The 16,793-nt window shown below is 38.3% G+C and overlaps 2 protein-coding genes across 3 annotated transcripts in view; one reads left to right on the plus strand and one right to left on the minus strand.

Moving 5' to 3' along the window:
• GARRE1 (granule associated Rac and RHOG effector 1) overlaps positions 1-15,664 on the plus strand; it is a 54,709-nt gene extending 39,045 nt beyond the window's left edge. For both annotated transcript variants that reach the window (XM_068693096.1, XM_068693097.1), the window contains 8 exons: positions 463-621; positions 4,253-4,350; positions 5,851-5,976; positions 6,534-7,522; positions 10,104-10,269; positions 11,124-11,258; positions 11,724-11,802; positions 12,380-15,664. In XM_068693096.1, coding sequence (XP_068549197.1) covers positions 463-621; positions 4,253-4,350; positions 5,851-5,976; positions 6,534-7,522; positions 10,104-10,269; positions 11,124-11,258; positions 11,724-11,802; positions 12,380-12,703 — 2,076 coding nt within the window. In that variant the 3' untranslated portion in view covers positions 12,704-15,664. The remainder of the gene's footprint in view (positions 1-462; positions 622-4,252; positions 4,351-5,850; positions 5,977-6,533; positions 7,523-10,103; positions 10,270-11,123; positions 11,259-11,723; positions 11,803-12,379) is intronic.
• A 419-nt stretch (positions 15,665-16,083) lies between these two features.
• Positions 16,084-16,783, minus strand: SS18L2 (SS18 like 2). The gene is made up of 3 exons (XM_068693110.1): positions 16,626-16,783; positions 16,442-16,518; positions 16,084-16,255 (listed from the first exon to the last, which is right to left on the minus strand). The coding sequence occupies exons 1-3, from the start codon at positions 16,692-16,694 to the stop codon at positions 16,168-16,170; spliced, it is 234 nt and encodes a 77-aa protein (XP_068549211.1). The 5' UTR covers positions 16,695-16,783; the 3' UTR covers positions 16,084-16,167.
• Between the last annotated feature and the right edge of the window lie 10 nt (positions 16,784-16,793).

Consider the following 16,793-nt stretch of genomic DNA (forward strand, 5'->3'; position numbering starts at 1 on the left):
TTTAAAAGTTGTGGAAAAGTTGATCAAATTTTCAATATAAAGAAAAGGTAACCATTCAGAAGTAATTTGGGCAATTTTAATAAGCATTTTCACTGTTTCAGATAAAGCTAGTTCCCTGTTCCTGAAAGAGTTGAAACAACTCACAGCTTAAAATGTTTTTCTGTTGTCTTTGCACTGTTTTTGTTTTTTTTTTGTAGTTTTCATTAACTGTTTTGCAAGAGCAAAAGCTAAATAGTGCTTATCGTGTTTGACTCTTTCAAATAGAGACTGTCTCCCATATTTCTATTCTGCAGTTGAGCTCTTACAGTTTCACGAGACTGTTTAGAGGTAATAGACATTGTAGTTGGTTGAAGAAGTTTTGAAGATTTATAGAACCAATGGTAAATACATATGGAGGCATTGGTATTAACATTGCTGAAACGTGCTTTGTGTGACAAAATTTTTGTTTTTTTTTTTTTTCAGCACACGATGCTGCAGTTAATTAAAGAAGCTGGATGCCATAATGGACTTACACCACGAGATGACTCTCCTGTTACTGAAGTACTAAATCAGGTTTGCCCTTCGACTTGGCGAGGAGCCTGCAAAACTGCTGTACAATTGTTATTTGGCCAAGCTGGACTGGTAAGTAACTATAGATAGACTTAGCAAAAGAAAAAGATTTAAACATCCTGACCAAAAAATAGATATTTTGAGGTGTTTGGAAATTAATTTCCTATGTCTTCCTCTTCGTCAGTTTTTAGCACTGTAGCTAATTCAAGTTATGAACACAATGTATCCTCATGGAATGCAAGTTCTTTGGAGATATTATTTGTAGTTGATAGGAACAGGAGAACATACTGTGTACTTCATATTCTCTATGGATTAGGGGGGACATAAGAAATTAAGTTCAACAGATAGATTTGAAAATCTTTCTATTTTGCTATAGATGACCATGTTAACGCTGCCTCTTCTCTTAGCTGCACTTTGAAAACTGCCATTTTTCCATTTCCTCTCTGATTTGAATGGAAACAGGCTTCCTGCTCAACAGAAGCCAGGAAGTCCTCTGCACCTGGCACCTGACACCTCCAACACAAGACAAAGCTATTAAATGATTTTGTGTAGACGTGTTCGTTACAAACAAACAAAAACCCAGACATTTTAGAGTAGCTAAGTACTGCTAAAAGTACTTCAATAACTAATTAGTGCCATCTCTTCTTTTAATGAAGTGTTCAAAAAGACGTATTTGTTATGAGTGAACTGTGAGTTCTCACTTTCCTGGGCAAATAAAATGGGGGCAAGAGTGCAGTAGGATAAGAAGGATATGCATGCATAGAGATACACCGTAACTGATGATGATTTTCTATCAAGAATTCTGAGTAAACTTAAATTAACTTATTAATTGATTAAACCATACATTTTTGGTATTGTTAATACATTCTCCAATAACAATGAATGTCAGATACTTCTATTTCAATATTCCTTTTGTATTAGGTATTAGATATCCACTTAATGTTAAATATGCTGGAGAAGTAGGTTCAAATCGTAGCTGAATTCAAGTGACTTGTATAAACAAGGGACAGACCATCAGTATTATAACAACAACATACGGGCCATCAGTCCTTACTTCACTCCAGTATGGTGATTTGAGGATAGGAAATGGTAGTGAGTTAAGCACTTTTAGGAAGGCATAAGATGTGGTATCTTTGTAGGGATGGAGAGCAGCAGTGGAATAGTAGGATTGATCAAATTTCTATACAATTGAAAATGTGTGTTAAATATTAATAAATGTAAATCAACTAGAAAAAGGGCCATGGTTAAGTGAGATTGTCTTCAGCTCTCATAGTTTAGGGTGGGTAGGATGCAGAGAACAGCAGGGTATGGGAAATGAGGCCAAGAAAAAAACTGTTTCTCAGTAGCCCTGTGGGAGTGTGCTGTAATTCCTGACTTGGCTCCTGAACATCTAGATGAGGAATGCCTTGGAGGATGCTGCAACCCCCCACCACTTCCTTTTCAGTGAAACAAAGGTGTAGGGATTTCATTCTTGCCCTGATGAAATTTTGGGAGTGGCCTGAGGCACATTTTGACTCAGGAGTCTTAAAATCTGGTGTCCCCCAGTCTAGACATAACTAGTTAGACCTGCTGGTAATTAAAGTGCTGATATCCTACAGGTTTATCATAACGCAGGGAGAGCTGTCAGCATAAAACTTACTTAGACATTCTCCCAAATGGTAATGCTGGTGTAAGGAATATTACCTGAGTAGAAGCAAGAATGTCTCCAAAGATTTTTGCCTGAATCTCTGGTTCTGAAAATAGCAGGTTTCTGTCTTCAAAGACATGATAATGAGCTATACACTTAGTAAAATACTTGCAAGCCTTTTCTCTTGGTTCGTTCTCACTTTTGATTTGTTAACAATTTGAAAGGGTGTGAGAGTTGAGTCCTTCTTTGTAATCTGTATACCATAATTTTTTTATAAGATTAATTATGCTTGTATGTAGTCTCATGCAATGATGAGAAACTGTAATTTATTTCGTTAAAGCATTCTTTGGGTGGAGATGAGGGAGGAAACACCTGTAAAACAAGAACAATAGATGTCTGATGCACAGGAAGCTATCCTCTAAGCACCCACCAGGCAGGGAGTGACAAATGTGTTTATTTTAAGTTTATTTTGTGTACAACTCAGATAAATGAATTGTGAGACAATATTACGCAGGCTCTTGACCCTGGAAAAAAAAGTCCAAGACCATAACTGCTATGGTGCATCACTTCCAGGAACTGATCTAGATCTGCACAAATGACAATTTTGCTTTTTGACTTAAGGGTCTCAGATGCAGATAGTAATTTTTCTTTTTCCCCCAGCTCCTGAGAAAATAACTATGTATTAGTAATCGTAGCCTCTCCTTAAACTGATTATATTTAGCAATATAGCTAAATCTATACCAAATTAAATAAAATTAACGTGGTATAAACCATGAAGAAAAATGTTATGTGGTTGCACTGTTATTAATTGAGAAGTATTTTCATGAACAGATAATAGCATGGTGCCTCGTATAACTGTGCTTAGACACGTTTTTTACAAGTTGGAATAAACTTGAGCAAGTGTTCAGAGACAGCTGGAGGAAAACTAAGTCCCTATGCTAAAATATTGAAATGATGGGAAAAAGTTGTTGAACTATCATTGAATTATTTTGCTAATGCAGGAGAGACAAAATCTCAGCACTATTTATATTTCACATTTCATAACTAGTAAAAGACAATGAGGTAGAAGTAGAACCAGTGTAGGATGATTGCAAAAAAGCCAGTAATGCCCCTTGAGGCTTTTTATACAGAAGGACTTTTTGCCATTTCAAGGATAAATGGTACAGCTAATCTGCTAGTCACTGGAGCAAGAACTGCTGAGTGCTGCCAAAAAGCTGCTGGTTCAGCATGACCAAAATAGGAAATTATGGAAATGATCAAAAAGGCCAGCCCATGCAGACTGGACAACAACAGAAAGCAGAAACCAAATATGGAACTTACTATCACTGGTACTGAAGTTTAAATGAAGCTGAAGTGAATCCATTCCTTCTCAGTTTCCATAAAAAGAGTTTCATGACAGCAGATTAATTTTCAAGACTTTCATCTTCCATATAAATTCATGATATCTTACAGAAAGCTGAGAATTCAACAAATTGAACAATCACTTTTCTTCTCTTCACTACTATTAATTCCCTGTTATAAATAGTTCCATTAAGTAAAGAAATACTGGTATAAAATTTTGTAACCATGAGTGTGGGTGGGTGGAGGGTATGTTTGTTAAAAATTACAAGCTATGAGAAGAGTTTGACTAAATACTATTTGTCTGTAGCATGTTGTGCACTGCAGTTAGGTTATTTACAGTATTTTAATAGGTGTTTGGCACAATTACTACCTTAATAGAGCTCAGACTTCTCAAATGTAAGGGCTGTTACACAAAGCCATTGATAACTACCAGCTGCTACCTAAAGCAGCTGGTAAGTACATGTTTGATATGTAACTATAGTATGTAATTGGGAGGAATTAAGTCCTTGAAATGTAGGCTAATGTATTAAACTAATAATTTGGTATGCTTTCTTTTCCCCCGCCCCCAAGATATTAAAATAGAAATCAACTTATAATGATTTTGTGACTTCATTTGTTTTTATGTGGTTCTTTCTGCACCTGTAGCATGGCAGGGAGGTGAGACGATTGCATCTGTAATACAGGGGTGATAAAATAGAACTAATTCTGACAATCGTTTCCCTTTTTATTTGCTAGGTGGTTGTGGACACAGCACAGATTGAAAATAAAGAAGCCTACGCTCCTCAGATAAGTTTAGAAGGATCCAGAATTGTGGTGCAAGTTCCATCAACTTGGTAAATAAAAATACTGTATTGTAGATCATACTAGTAGGTATGGCTGTTGAAGTATATGGGAAGAAATACAATGCAGTATAAATGGATCGGGGAATACTATGATCTACCTTAAATTCCTTTGCCTTGTGCTGATTGAATACCACCACTTCTCAAAGATTGACCAACAGCTGTACTTTCAAAGACTTTCAACAGTCTTTGTACTGGTGCTCCCTCTGTTGGAGGCAGTGGAAGGGAGGCAAGGCTGGTGCACTGCAACATTCCTCTGAAGAGAAGAATGTAAAAGCTGGATGATGAAAGAGGACGTTAAATATAAATCCAGAAATATTCCTGTTATGCTCCTCCCTGGCAGGTCCCCACAGCTGTTACCACAGGAAGGTCAGGCATCAGATGAGACGAAGACAAGAGCTTTGGCCCTCTTAACTGAGCTTTCTTTAAGCGCTGTTGTGAACCGCAGAACTGTGTTTCGAGAGATGCCATCCCTAGTGGCTTAATTAACTGCCCAGGAAAGCATATTAGAACTAGTCCTCATTCTCAGGCGAGGACTTCTCTTTTGAAACAATAATTTGGAATTAGAACACTTCCTCTCTTTCTTCAGTATACTCAGTGTTACGGGTTTTGGTGCAACAGAAATCATTCATGTGAATCCTTAGTGAGATAGCCTGTCACTAATGGTACCACTGGCATGTCCAGAAGTACAAGTCAGCCCATAGTCTGTTTATCCAAATTCATCTTTAATTCCTCTGCTGAGTAGAAACTGGCACTTCTGTTCTCTTTATATAAAGTGCTCTATTGTGAAAGAGCGAAAAAACTGCAGAGTGCTCTGAGCCAGGGTTTGTGTGCTCTGGAAGAGCTCCGCCTACTGACACACAGCAACAGCGCCTGTTTACTCTTCTGTGCTGGAGGGCTCGTTAAATACTTGATAAATGTGTCAATACATAGATTTAAGTTACTCTGATTTCACCTTAATTCTGTGCCATCAATGAAAAAAATTCAGTATTTCTCCACCTTCACAGCTCAGTAGCATGTTCTACAGCCTATTGGATATGCTGAATCATTTTTCATTCTGACTGTGTCAGGCTGGGTGTTTCTTAGCATTGAACTCCTAGATTGCACTCAAGATGCAAGTGTCATGCACTAGCATTTTTGTTAAGTTTGCTGAGCACTCTTGCTACTTTCTTAAAAATGGGTTTTTGTGTATTTGTTTTTACTTACCTCTGTGCTTGAATTATGCCTGCTCAGCTAAAGAGATAATCCTGATTTTAAAATGAGCTTAAAATTGGATTAGCTGTATATTCAACAATTAAAAAGAGAAACTGGGACTGCAGGTGCTGTCCTTAGGAGCCCTTGGGTGTTCATGCATTATACTGCCCTACTAGTTGTACCTTTATAGGAGCAGCAGTAGTGTATAAATTAGCCTTTTATTATCTGACTAGCACGGTAAAATTGTTTAATGTGAAATTCAAAGATTTTATTTTTAAATGTTAATCTTGATGATTACAGGTGTTTGAAGGAAGATCCAGCAACAATGTCTTTGCTACAGAGGAGTCTGGATCCAGAGAAGACTTTGGGTCTAGTAGACGTGCTCTATACTGCTGTGTTTGACATACACAGGTGGAAGGAGGGAAGGTACATCTCTTCTTGAGCCTCATGTTTCGCTTTTTCCAGTTTAAACGAAGCCATCATCATTGAAAAGGCTGTACTGTAGAGTTCGGATAGCACTACTTCATCAGAAAGGGAAATCAGTAGTCAAACTTCCATGCAAGAAACTGGGACTCTGTATAGGTACCTTGTACCTGTTTAACATACAGAGGTTTTCTTTTAAACAGCAGCTTATCCATGTGTACGGAGGTATGTTTCTCTTGCGTTAAAATACATATATATAACATATTTTAAAATAAATACCTCCGTTTAGGTTTTGAAGCACAATTAACGTTTCTTAAGGAAAGGAGAGTAATAAATGCTATTGCAAATGTTAGTAATAGTTCAAATTCTTACCATAGTAAGAAGCTGATGAATTTAGCAATCTGAGAGAGACCTTTGCTTCTATTTCTTCCACTTTCTATTACCCAAATGCACATTTTTCTCCAAAATACAAACTCAGTTAAATTTCTTTAGACAACCAATGGGATGTTAGGATAAATTAATTTTTTTAAGTGGTTTGATAGATGTTTTTGTTGATGCAGGGAGCAAGCTTTGCCTTGTATTCAGATCCAGTTACAGCGTGAAATCTCAGACTTTGGGAATCAAGTTGACATGCCATCTGGAAATGGAAGCAAATCTTCAGGTGGTCTACAGAAGACGTTCTCAAAACTGACTTCACGGTTTACAAAAAAAACTTCCTGCACCAGTACAAGTAATAGTGGAAGTTATTCAATTCCCAATACACCTTCCAAAAATATCTTCATAAGTTCGAACTCAGAGGAGAAGACTAAAATGCCCACTAACATAGATGCACGGTTACAAAGCATTTTAAACATCGGTAACTTTCCTAGGACCACAGATTCATTACAGTCAATTCAGAGCACAAATAATCAAATAGTGAATGGGTTTCTAGTTGAAAGACGGGACAACTTCTTCAAACCAGATGAAGGAAAGGATGACAAAGGTATGAATTTACCAACTGACCAAGAAATGCAGGATGTTATAGATTTTTTGTCTGGTTTTAACATGGGCAAATCCCAGCAAGCTTCTCCGATGGTGAAAAGAAGGAACTCTGTTGCATCCTCTACAGGAACAGAGCAAAAATCAGGAACAGTACAACAGCAGCCACAGTCTCTCTCACACACACCACTGCATCCTTCTCAGCAAGGCTTGTCACAGCAACAGCAGTCACAAAAGCAGCAGCAGCAAATGCAGTATTACCAACATTTGCTTCAACCTATTGGACCACAACAACGTGCACCTACCAAATGGCTGACTAATTCTTCACAGCAGCCAGCCCAAGCTGTTGGAGCTGGATTGTCTCATATGAACCAGTGGAACAATCCTGGTTTTTCAGATTTAAGCTCTGATTTATACAGTTTGGGTCTTGTGAGCAGCTATATGGACAATATGATGTCAGAGATGTTAGGACAGAAACCACAAGGACCTAGAAACAATACGTGGCCAAATCGTGACCAAACTGATGGAGTGTTTGGGATGCTGGGAGAAATTCTACCTTTTGACCCTGCAGGTGTGTGTCTTTTCTTTATTACTTTTATAAGGATCCTTTTACAAAGAAAAGAGTACTGTTAGGTATTGCTAGCAATAATTATATCCTGGTGCTATTTACCAGATGATAAGGTGCTTAAGATGACAAGTTCTGACCTTTCCTATATGGATCACATCTAAGTGTTGAAACAGTTACTTAGAGATAATGTTCTTCCTATTGTTATTTTTGAAGTTGTTTAAAAGCATTGTTAACTTATGCATGTACGTATTTTGCCTCCCCCCCAAATTATTTTTCCTGCTCTTTACCAGTCTTGAACTCTGGAGATACACTTGGATTGCATCTTTTCCATACCCCTGCATTTCAACTTCATTACTATGCAGTTTCATAGAAATCATATTGGTTTCTGCTCTCCAGCTGTTACTGCAGTGAAATGCTCTGATGTTGAAGGATTAGAGACTAAAGAGCAAGTGCCATGTGGTTTGCCATATGTATTTGAACCACCGATAAATTGTAAATTTATGGGGATTATTGTCAAAGAGGAAGTGAGATAACATTTTATATCCATAAGCATGTAGCCTGAAGGCTATGGAATTGATTGTAGAGTCTGTATCGAAGAGGAGATCAATGAATTGTTCTCATACTAGTAAGATCAACAGGCCAATCTATTCTCTCATAAATATAATTTCTGTTGGCATGGAACATAGCTACAGGAACTCTGTAGTATGCATTTATTAAAAGTGGTTGGAGGGAGGCAGCACTAGAACTAACAGGAAAACCTTTCATCAAACCACAAATCCTTCTGCTGTCATCTGTGTATATGTGTGATTAAAAAAAAAAATTCCAATCAAATAGATTAGAAAGATAACCTCTCTTCATATAACATGCCAGGTTAAGCTGTGATGTAGGAGGTTTCAATCTAAGCTCTAGCTAGAAAGCTTTAAAAGACACACACGCACTTTCACTTTCAAACTTTCTTAGGATTTTTGTCATTTGAAACAAATAGATATACTTGATAAATATTTTTAGTCTGAAAAAGATGACTATTCAGATGAAAAGCTGCTAATGAAGAATTGATAAAATTGATGATTTTTCATGGTCAAAGACTTAAGTACCTACTAAAAATGTATTATGCCATACTTTTATAATCTCGAAGAACTTAATGCTTTATTAGTAGAAGGAAAGTTGATACATCTGTGTTTTTTTAAAATTATCTTCACAGGTGAATCTATCTCATAAAAAGCTGTTTATCTGATATGTTTTTACAGAGGTAAAAATCAACACAAGTTGCTATTTTTGAATATAAGAGTAATTGAATACCTAATGCTATCCACAGAAAAAAAAATCTGCATGCCCTTCAGAACCAATCCCTAGATCTGAGGATGTCTAGCTTCAAATCTCAACTTAAATTGACATAAGTATTTATCAAAGAAAACAAGTATTAGTGAGAATGTTTTGTTTCTGCACAGATGTCAGGTAGCTCTGTCCCGTGCTTACATGATGAAGGATGTGTAGAAACAAAGTTATCTTTGTTATAGTTTTAATTTGTATGCAACAAAACATTGCAGAGTTCTTTTCTAAGTGTGCTAAATGAAAATGAAGAAGCTTTTCTTCAAATGCTGAACTGAACATAGGGAAGCAATCACGTGAAAGACATCTTGATTTCTGTTTTCCAAGCTGTGCACACTTGGATGTTCTTTGCTCTTTAAAACTGAGACAAGCAAGCCAGCAGCTGTGTGCTTCGTGTTGTGACTATTACGCATGTAGCTGAGAAATTTTCCGTAAATTCAGTCCAACTGTAAAGCCTTGGAAATTCAATTACACTGTCTCCTAAGAGTATTTTTTAACGCATGCATAATTTGTTTTGATTTATTGGGCATTTAAAACACTTTTGCATTAAGGCTTTTGCTGTGTCTGTGCAAGGTAGTGCATACTGCTGATTAGGTATTTGGGAAATGTAAAGCATTTTAAGACTTGAAGATTTTTTATTACTATTATTTTAAGGATTACTGCTTTTTTTGGTAAATATCAGCTGTGTTCTGAAATACCATGTAGTCCAGGATGAGGATGTTTTCAAAATGGTTGTGTAGTCTTTGTAGGAAGTAGCTTCTGGTCTCTGTGTTCTGATGAGATCAGTCTGAGCTTCTGATTTCTTGAGAAGCAAGCAGAATCACAGCATAGCTGGAAATCATGTTGCAATCCCAAATCAACGGTAGTAATTCAAATGTTTTTTCTCTGAGACTGGATAGACGTACAGCTTTTAATTCTGTCAGTGTTTGTTGGTTGGATGTTGGACCGTTCAGTGTATGGACATGATCTTAGTCGCGAATACTCATCCCTGAAGTATTGGCAAGGGGCAGGTGTATTTCCACCCAAGAATTATTATCTACCATGTACAGTGGTACTTCTCTACTTTTATTAAAACCTGTCCTGTTAGTGTTCCTCACTGCTCCATCAAGAGGCATCAATTGTCTGGCACTTACTATCAGTGAAGGTGCTTACTTTCTCTTGGGGGATGGTCAAGTCTAGAGGATTAAATGAAGGGAGTAAGTGCAGTAGAAATAGCTGAATGTCAGCAACTGACTTCTTCATGTGTTTTATTCAGTGGGGTCTGATCCAGAATTTGCCCGCTATGTTGCTGGGGTCAACCAGGCTATGCAACAAAAAAGGCAAGCACAGCATGTTCGTCGTCCAAGCAACACACGTAGCAACTGGCCTCTTCCTGATGATCCTCACAAAACCTGGCCCTTTCCTGAGTATTTCACAGAAAGGTAAGAGATTGGACAGGCTGCTTTTCTTTTTTTTGGTGTTTGGATCTGCATTACAGTGAAGCTTGGGAGAACATGGGAATACAGGGTATTTCTTTCTGATTGCTGCTACATCTGTAAAAGCTGGAGGTCACTGTCACAAGAGAGACGGGAGCCCTTACCATGTTGATACTGAAGCGCTGACATTTGTTTATGTTCTTCAGAGTAGAATGGGTACTGAGTTTGACTCAAACAGAGGAAATAAGGGCTTTATAACAGATTGAAAACGTTCCTATTTCAGTATTTTGAAAACCTTTAAATTGTATTTTTGATGAGGAGTGATGCAATGGAAGTTACAGCACCTGACTGAATTCAGCTTTCCAGATTTTATCCATTACATTACAGCAAGTATGTTAGTAGTACTTAATCTCTTCCAAGTAATAACAATTTATTATGAAGAAAGTGTTTCAAGAACCTCTGTCCGTTTGTCCATGTGATGATAGCTGTGAGTCTAAGGCTAGCTTAAAACCAGTAGAGCAAGTATGTATTCTAGCTCAGTTTTGCAGTGGAAGAGCTGAGAGCTTAGTGATGGCAAAACTAGTAATCATTTGTTTTCCTTTCCTGACCAGAAGAGACTGTGACAACTTTATATGACTTTAGTAGAATATATGAAGTGACTGTAACAGATAAAGCAGTAATGTGATCATTCAGAAGCAAATATGTGGAAGTATTCATGTTCCGTGTTTTACAAAAGAAAAAAAATAATAAATTTCTATGTTCTGTCATCTGTCACAGAGATTCAGCATAGCTAACTAGAGCATACAGTCTGGACCAGGCACCGTAAATACAAGGACTAATACAACTTTTTTGTCTTCCAGTGATGTGACAAACAGCTGGTCTGGTACTCAAGGAGATTCCGCCAGCTCAAGTGATGAGACCTCTTCCGCCAATGGAGACAGCTTGTTCTCCATGTTCTCAGGGCCAGACCTTGTTGCTGCTGTAAAGCAGAGAAGGTTAGCAAAATAACCAGAAATACACATCGCTTCATACGATTCGTGTGTTTTGATAATTTGAGTAGCCATACAAAGGATTTAACTCCTGCCAAGTAGATGAAGTCATATGAATGTCAGTGTGCATACTACACTGTTGATATGGATCAGTGTATAATGTGTCTGATCTTAATGCTAGGAATTCACAGACTGAGTTGTTAGCAGCTAAATCTTCATATAAATAAGTATCTGTGCAAATAGCCAGTTGTTGGCTGAAACACTGTATTTAACACTTTCCCTTTCAGTAATGAATTTCTTGATGCAACAGCTTGTATTTTTACCTGTACTGAGGAAAAACATGCGGTACATATTCTGGGCTGTCAAGTATGACAGACTGAAACTACAGAATAGTGTATGGTAGTAGCAGATCAATGCAGGTGACTCATTAAGGAAAAAAACAGTAAATGTCACTCTCTTTTTTTGGGGCAGAAAACATAGTAGTGGAGAACAGGAACCTAGTACGCTACCATCGCCACCTCTTCTTTCTGCAGCAGACGACCGTAATCAGGTAAGCAGAAAAGGGCTTTGCTTAGTTATTTGCATTTTTCCTGCATGTGTGTTTTGGGCTCATTTTCACTAGGAAAACAATCAGAATAGCATTTGTACCTCCAGATTGCTTACCTCAGCTAAATTTCAATTCATTCCCACTCAAGTAGTACTAGATTATTATTATTTTTTTTACCAGTTGCCAGATTTAAATATTAAAATTGAAAGTGATTTAACGTTTCCCTTGTAGCAAAAATTGTAATGATAGAGAAAACAAGGTTTCACATTATGAAAGAGGTAACACAGACAACTTAAATTGTCTGTGCAGAGAAAACTGAGTATCACCAGTATCACTTGTCTTACTAGACATTTTGACTTACAGCAGGGCTACTACTAGTAAAGCCAAGTGCTTGAAGTAAATAAAGGTTTCTCAAAAGGCAAGTAAAAGAGTGAGTAGTTATATATATGCATCAGTTCTATTTTTAAAGATTAATCTTCTGAAATGTTGTTGAGAGGGAATAAGATACATTAAGTATTGTCTCAAAAGCATTTTGGTCAAACAAAACCAACCACAAAACAACTAATTATTTTTTTTTCAGGATAATAAAACCAAAACCTGGCCTCCAAAGGCACCCTGGCAGCATGCGTCCTCTGTCACGAATACACTACCCAGTCAGAGTGCGTCTTTGTATCCCATGAGCAGCCCGGTCAGCCAGTGGAGTGACACAATGCAGATCCTCCAGTCACCTGTGTGGGCAGCAGCCAACGACTGCGCTCCAGCAACAGGAATTTCCTCTAGCTTTGCCTATGCGCAGCAACAGCAATCGCAGCAACAGGCTTCCCAGCACAAACAGATGAATAAGGGCTTTAAATCTTTTCCAGTAAAGCACGAACGCAGACCATCTTACCTGCATCAGTACTAAATGCTTTTCATATTGGAAAATGCAGCACAGGGCCAAACAGTCATAAACTACATATCCTTTGTTTCATAACTGTGTATTGGCTAGATCCTGTTTATCTCATTAAATATGGAATTGAGAGGGCTTGGGGGCCAGGGGTTGGGGGGAGGATCTACAAACTCTTGAATCTTATTTGCAGTGCTGAGCAATATGGCCAATATGTTTGTTTGATGTACATGGAACAGCCCAAAACTGTGATTTAGAAATGCTTTTAAAAATGTGTATATTGCCTTTACTTTCAAAAGCTTTTTTTAAAAAACTGCTGAAGGACTACCATACAAGAAACACTGTATTTTATAGCTATTTTCATATAGATTTATAGTTAAACATCTTACTGAAACACATTGAAGCAAATATATAGTGGTCACTTTGCTCAACACTGTGTTTAAATTTATAATGGACAAGCTGTAAAACCTTTGTATTCTCCATAAATGGCCTTTGGGCAACTTTTTTTTTTTAATGAAGTACAACAGCAGCTTTTCACGTGCCACACAAGTGAGTTCATTATGAAACTGTTGCAGAAACAGTTGCGAAATTGAGTTTTGTGGTAGTTTCCTTACTCTAAGTATAGATCAACCGAACCACTCAAATTTGTGTCACAACTATAATCTGAGCTGCTTAAAGTAGATGGCATCTGTGTGGATAACGTGACACTGGTTTTCAAATACATAGATAACTTGTTACCGTTTCATTTGGCCAAAGGCTTTATCCACACAGTGCTCCTTAAATGTGTGAAATTATAGCCTAAAAGACTACTTGCATATATTTAAAGTCTTATTTCAGATGCTACAGTTGATTAAAAAATAGTAATTAAAAAAATAAAAAAAAAAATTGTGAGCTGGCTCAGAAGATACTAGAACTGAAATGTGGGGTAGCAGTTAGCTAAAAGAACATTATTTTTTTTAAAAGGATATAGTAATTATTTGCAGTCAATATGTGCCATTAAGTGAACCTGTGGAATTGGGAATAATCTTCCAACCAAAGTGGATCTGGGAGTGACTGGTGCTTAAAAAGTGAAGAACAATGGTAAATATATGTATAGCTATCCCACTGTATATTAACTGAGATTACAGAAGATTCTTTATATAGTTAGAGCTTATTTAAATTTTCATATTTCATCTTTGAAAGAGTCTAAAAACCACAATATTTTCTGGTATAAGAGTTTTGACAGTATTAATCTTATTTTTGTATTTTTCTTAAGTCATATCATTCTAATATGTTAACTACTAGTAAAATGGGTTATTAGTTCTAACTACATAATTTTTCAATGAAGAGAAAGCACATTTGTTGTTTTTGTTTTTACAAACTAAGTACATCTATATCTAAAGATACCAAAAAATAAATACATATATATATATAAATAGGTATACACAACACTAAAACTATTAAACATGTGGGTATTTAAGACCCATCCACCTTTTTGTTTGTATGGTGACGGGCTATATTTGCAGGCCCAGATTGTTACCTTTTTGTGCTGTTTGAGGATGCCAATGTTGCCTGTATTTATGATATTGTCACCATGTTTTCTGAAACTTCATACTTACCATGTTTACAAAGATTTGTTTGCTGTACATAGACTTTTTACAGTAATGTGCTTTGCACAATCAGTGTGGCTTGTCTGTAAATTGTTAATGGTCTGTACTACTATAATTTTGAAAACCTTCTGCTGAAAATGTTAGTGGTTATTTAACTTGATGAATGGTTTTGAGTTTACTAAATCTTGTCATTTAGATCTAATATTAAATCCTAAATTTGGTTGTACTTACTGGTTATTCATACTAAGACCAAAATGGAAGTTACTGAAAACACTTAATTTTGAACTTTTCCTAACAAGTGCCAAAAATTACTGCTCTAATTTTTGCAGCTGATTCATATATACAAATGCTGGCAGGTTTCTGGACCTACAGAAGTGAACTGAGGAAACTAAGTTTGTCTGCATTTTGACCACGTAGGTGCTACTATGTCCTTTGCTTCCGATTGTTCTGAACACTGGTAACTTTTAAGAATTGTTGCACTTGGCATATGAGTCTTGCCATTAAATTTCACTTACACTGCCAAGTGCAAGGGTTTGGTGCTTAGTTAACTTACCCTTATTGCAGTGCTTCTTGTGAATAGCTAATGCTTCTGAACTGGAACTGTACATTTTGTATTTTAAAGCTTATGTAAAAGTAAACTATTTGCTTTATTAAAGATATACATTTAATAGGTCATACCTGTTTAAAATATGCACCTTACTGAAAATAAGCAGCACCTTAAACTGTAACTTTGGTTTGTAAACCAAGATCTTACCTTCCTTAGTATGGGGTTATTTAGCAGTTTGGAAATTGTCAACTGCCTACTTACTGATGCATAAAAAAAAGAACTTCATGCACTGTACAATCTGAACCATCTTTAAAGCTATTCTTTTACATAGACTGCGCTGAAGTGCATGATTTAAAGAAGGCCTTAGCGTTATCTTTGAACTAGGGCAGAGAAACATTGCTAAAACTTCAAGTTGCTTGTTTCTGGCAAGGTAAATATTTTTGGTGGTAGTGAGTGCAGAGTTACCTCTTTGTGGTTTGGGTTTTTTTTAAATTGGGGGAGGGGTATATTTAATTTATGTTAATGGTGCCACAGAAACGCATGCTCAGGTGTACAAGTAAGCTGTCCCCTTGCTGAAGGTAAGTGCTGACAAACACCCACAACACACACAAATCCATTTTGCAAAATTTACTTGTTCACAGAGTCTATAACACAGAACATTTCAAGCAGGAATGAGAAATCCTGATGCAAGTGGAGCAAAAGCCCAGCTCACTCAACTAGAGGTTACAATTCGCCCTTGTGCTTAACTGCCTTCTGCTATGCAACAGCCCCATCTTTCCTATGAAAGTTCCTATTTAACAGAGTTTTAGTGAATGTGTCACATTAATCCAGACTACGCTTCTTTACATAGAAAATCATTTTGTTTAAGCATAATATTTATGGTAAAATATAACAAACCAGTCTATTGCTTACCTATTTGACAGCACCCACCATGGTCACTTAGGACCTAGAGAGAAACTCAAGGCTTGCCTTACTGTTACACAACCTAAGTCATGTAACAGTCGCTGCCTCACTGAAGACACAAGTCTTAGAAGAGCAGCACTGGTGCTGCTGTCCCCACCATCATGCTCCTCTCAGAAATATACTACAATTTTCGTAGAGAAAAAAAGGTGACAGTTACCTCCCTGAAGCTCTACTTATAATAACAGGAGAAACACCTATTCTAGTACTACATAAAGGACCTCCACTCATATTTTTAACATAGAAGTATGCCTCTTTACCAGCCTTTCAGGACTACGCCTTCTCAGCTCTTGAGACTACGCCTTCTCAGCTCTTGAGGTGGGGCTCTATACAAGTGTTCCTACAGCTTCTTCAAACCATCACCGCGTTTGTGCAGGTGCACACCGTCAGTCTGCAGCCTTCTGCGTGTCGGGGGGCGTAGCGTCAGCAATGGTGGCTAAGTAAATGAGGTTTCTGTGCAGGATGTGCTGGTACCTGCGAGAGGAGGAGACGTTACGCGGAAGGACTGGAAGGCCGTGACTGCCTGCTGACGGGTGAGTCACCCGGGCTTTAAGCAGCGCTTTGGTGATTTGGCCGACATGGAGGGAGGGAAGCACACACCCCCCCCCCACCCCCACAACGGGTGCCCGCCCCTCAGCCCCTCGCCCCGTCCCCACTCACTGCACGCAGTCGGTCGCCCGGCCCTTGCTCTGGTACTCCACGATGCAGCGCACCAGCTGGTCGTTCTCCTCCAGCAGCTAAGGCACACACAGACACACACACACACACAGCGCCGTCAGCGCCCGCTCGGCCCCGGACCCCGCCCCCCCTCCTCCCCGAGCCCCCCGCGGCTTCCCCCCCTCACCCGCTGCAGCGTCTCCTGGTTCACCTCCGCCTTCCCGCGCAGCCGCTCGGGCACGAAGGCCACCGACATGGCGCCGCCACTGCCCCGCGCAGCGCCTGCCGGGAACGCCGCGGCCCCGCCTCCCCCGGGGCTCCCCTCAGCGCTGCCCCGCCCCGCCCCGCGCCTCCG

The sequence above is a fragment of the Anas acuta genome, chromosome 10, assembly GCF_963932015.1.
Source record: "Anas acuta chromosome 10, bAnaAcu1.1, whole genome shotgun sequence".
Classification (NCBI taxonomy): Eukaryota; Metazoa; Chordata; class Aves; order Anseriformes; family Anatidae; genus Anas; species Anas acuta.

Excerpts from the sequence above, each read along its gene's own strand:
- SS18L2 (XM_068693110.1), bottom strand. The coding sequence starts at position 16,694 with ATGTCGGTGGCCTTCGTGCCCGAGCGGCTGCGCGGGAAGGCGGAGGTG. Across the intron at positions 16,519-16,625 it reads ACCAGGAGACGCTGCAGCGG|CTGCTGGAGGAGAACGACCA; the intron begins GTGAGGGGGGGA and ends TGTGTGCCTTAG. Across the intron at positions 16,256-16,441 it reads CGGGCGACCGACTGCGTGCA|GTACCAGCACATCCTGCACA; the intron begins GTGAGTGGGGAC and ends CTCCTCTCGCAG.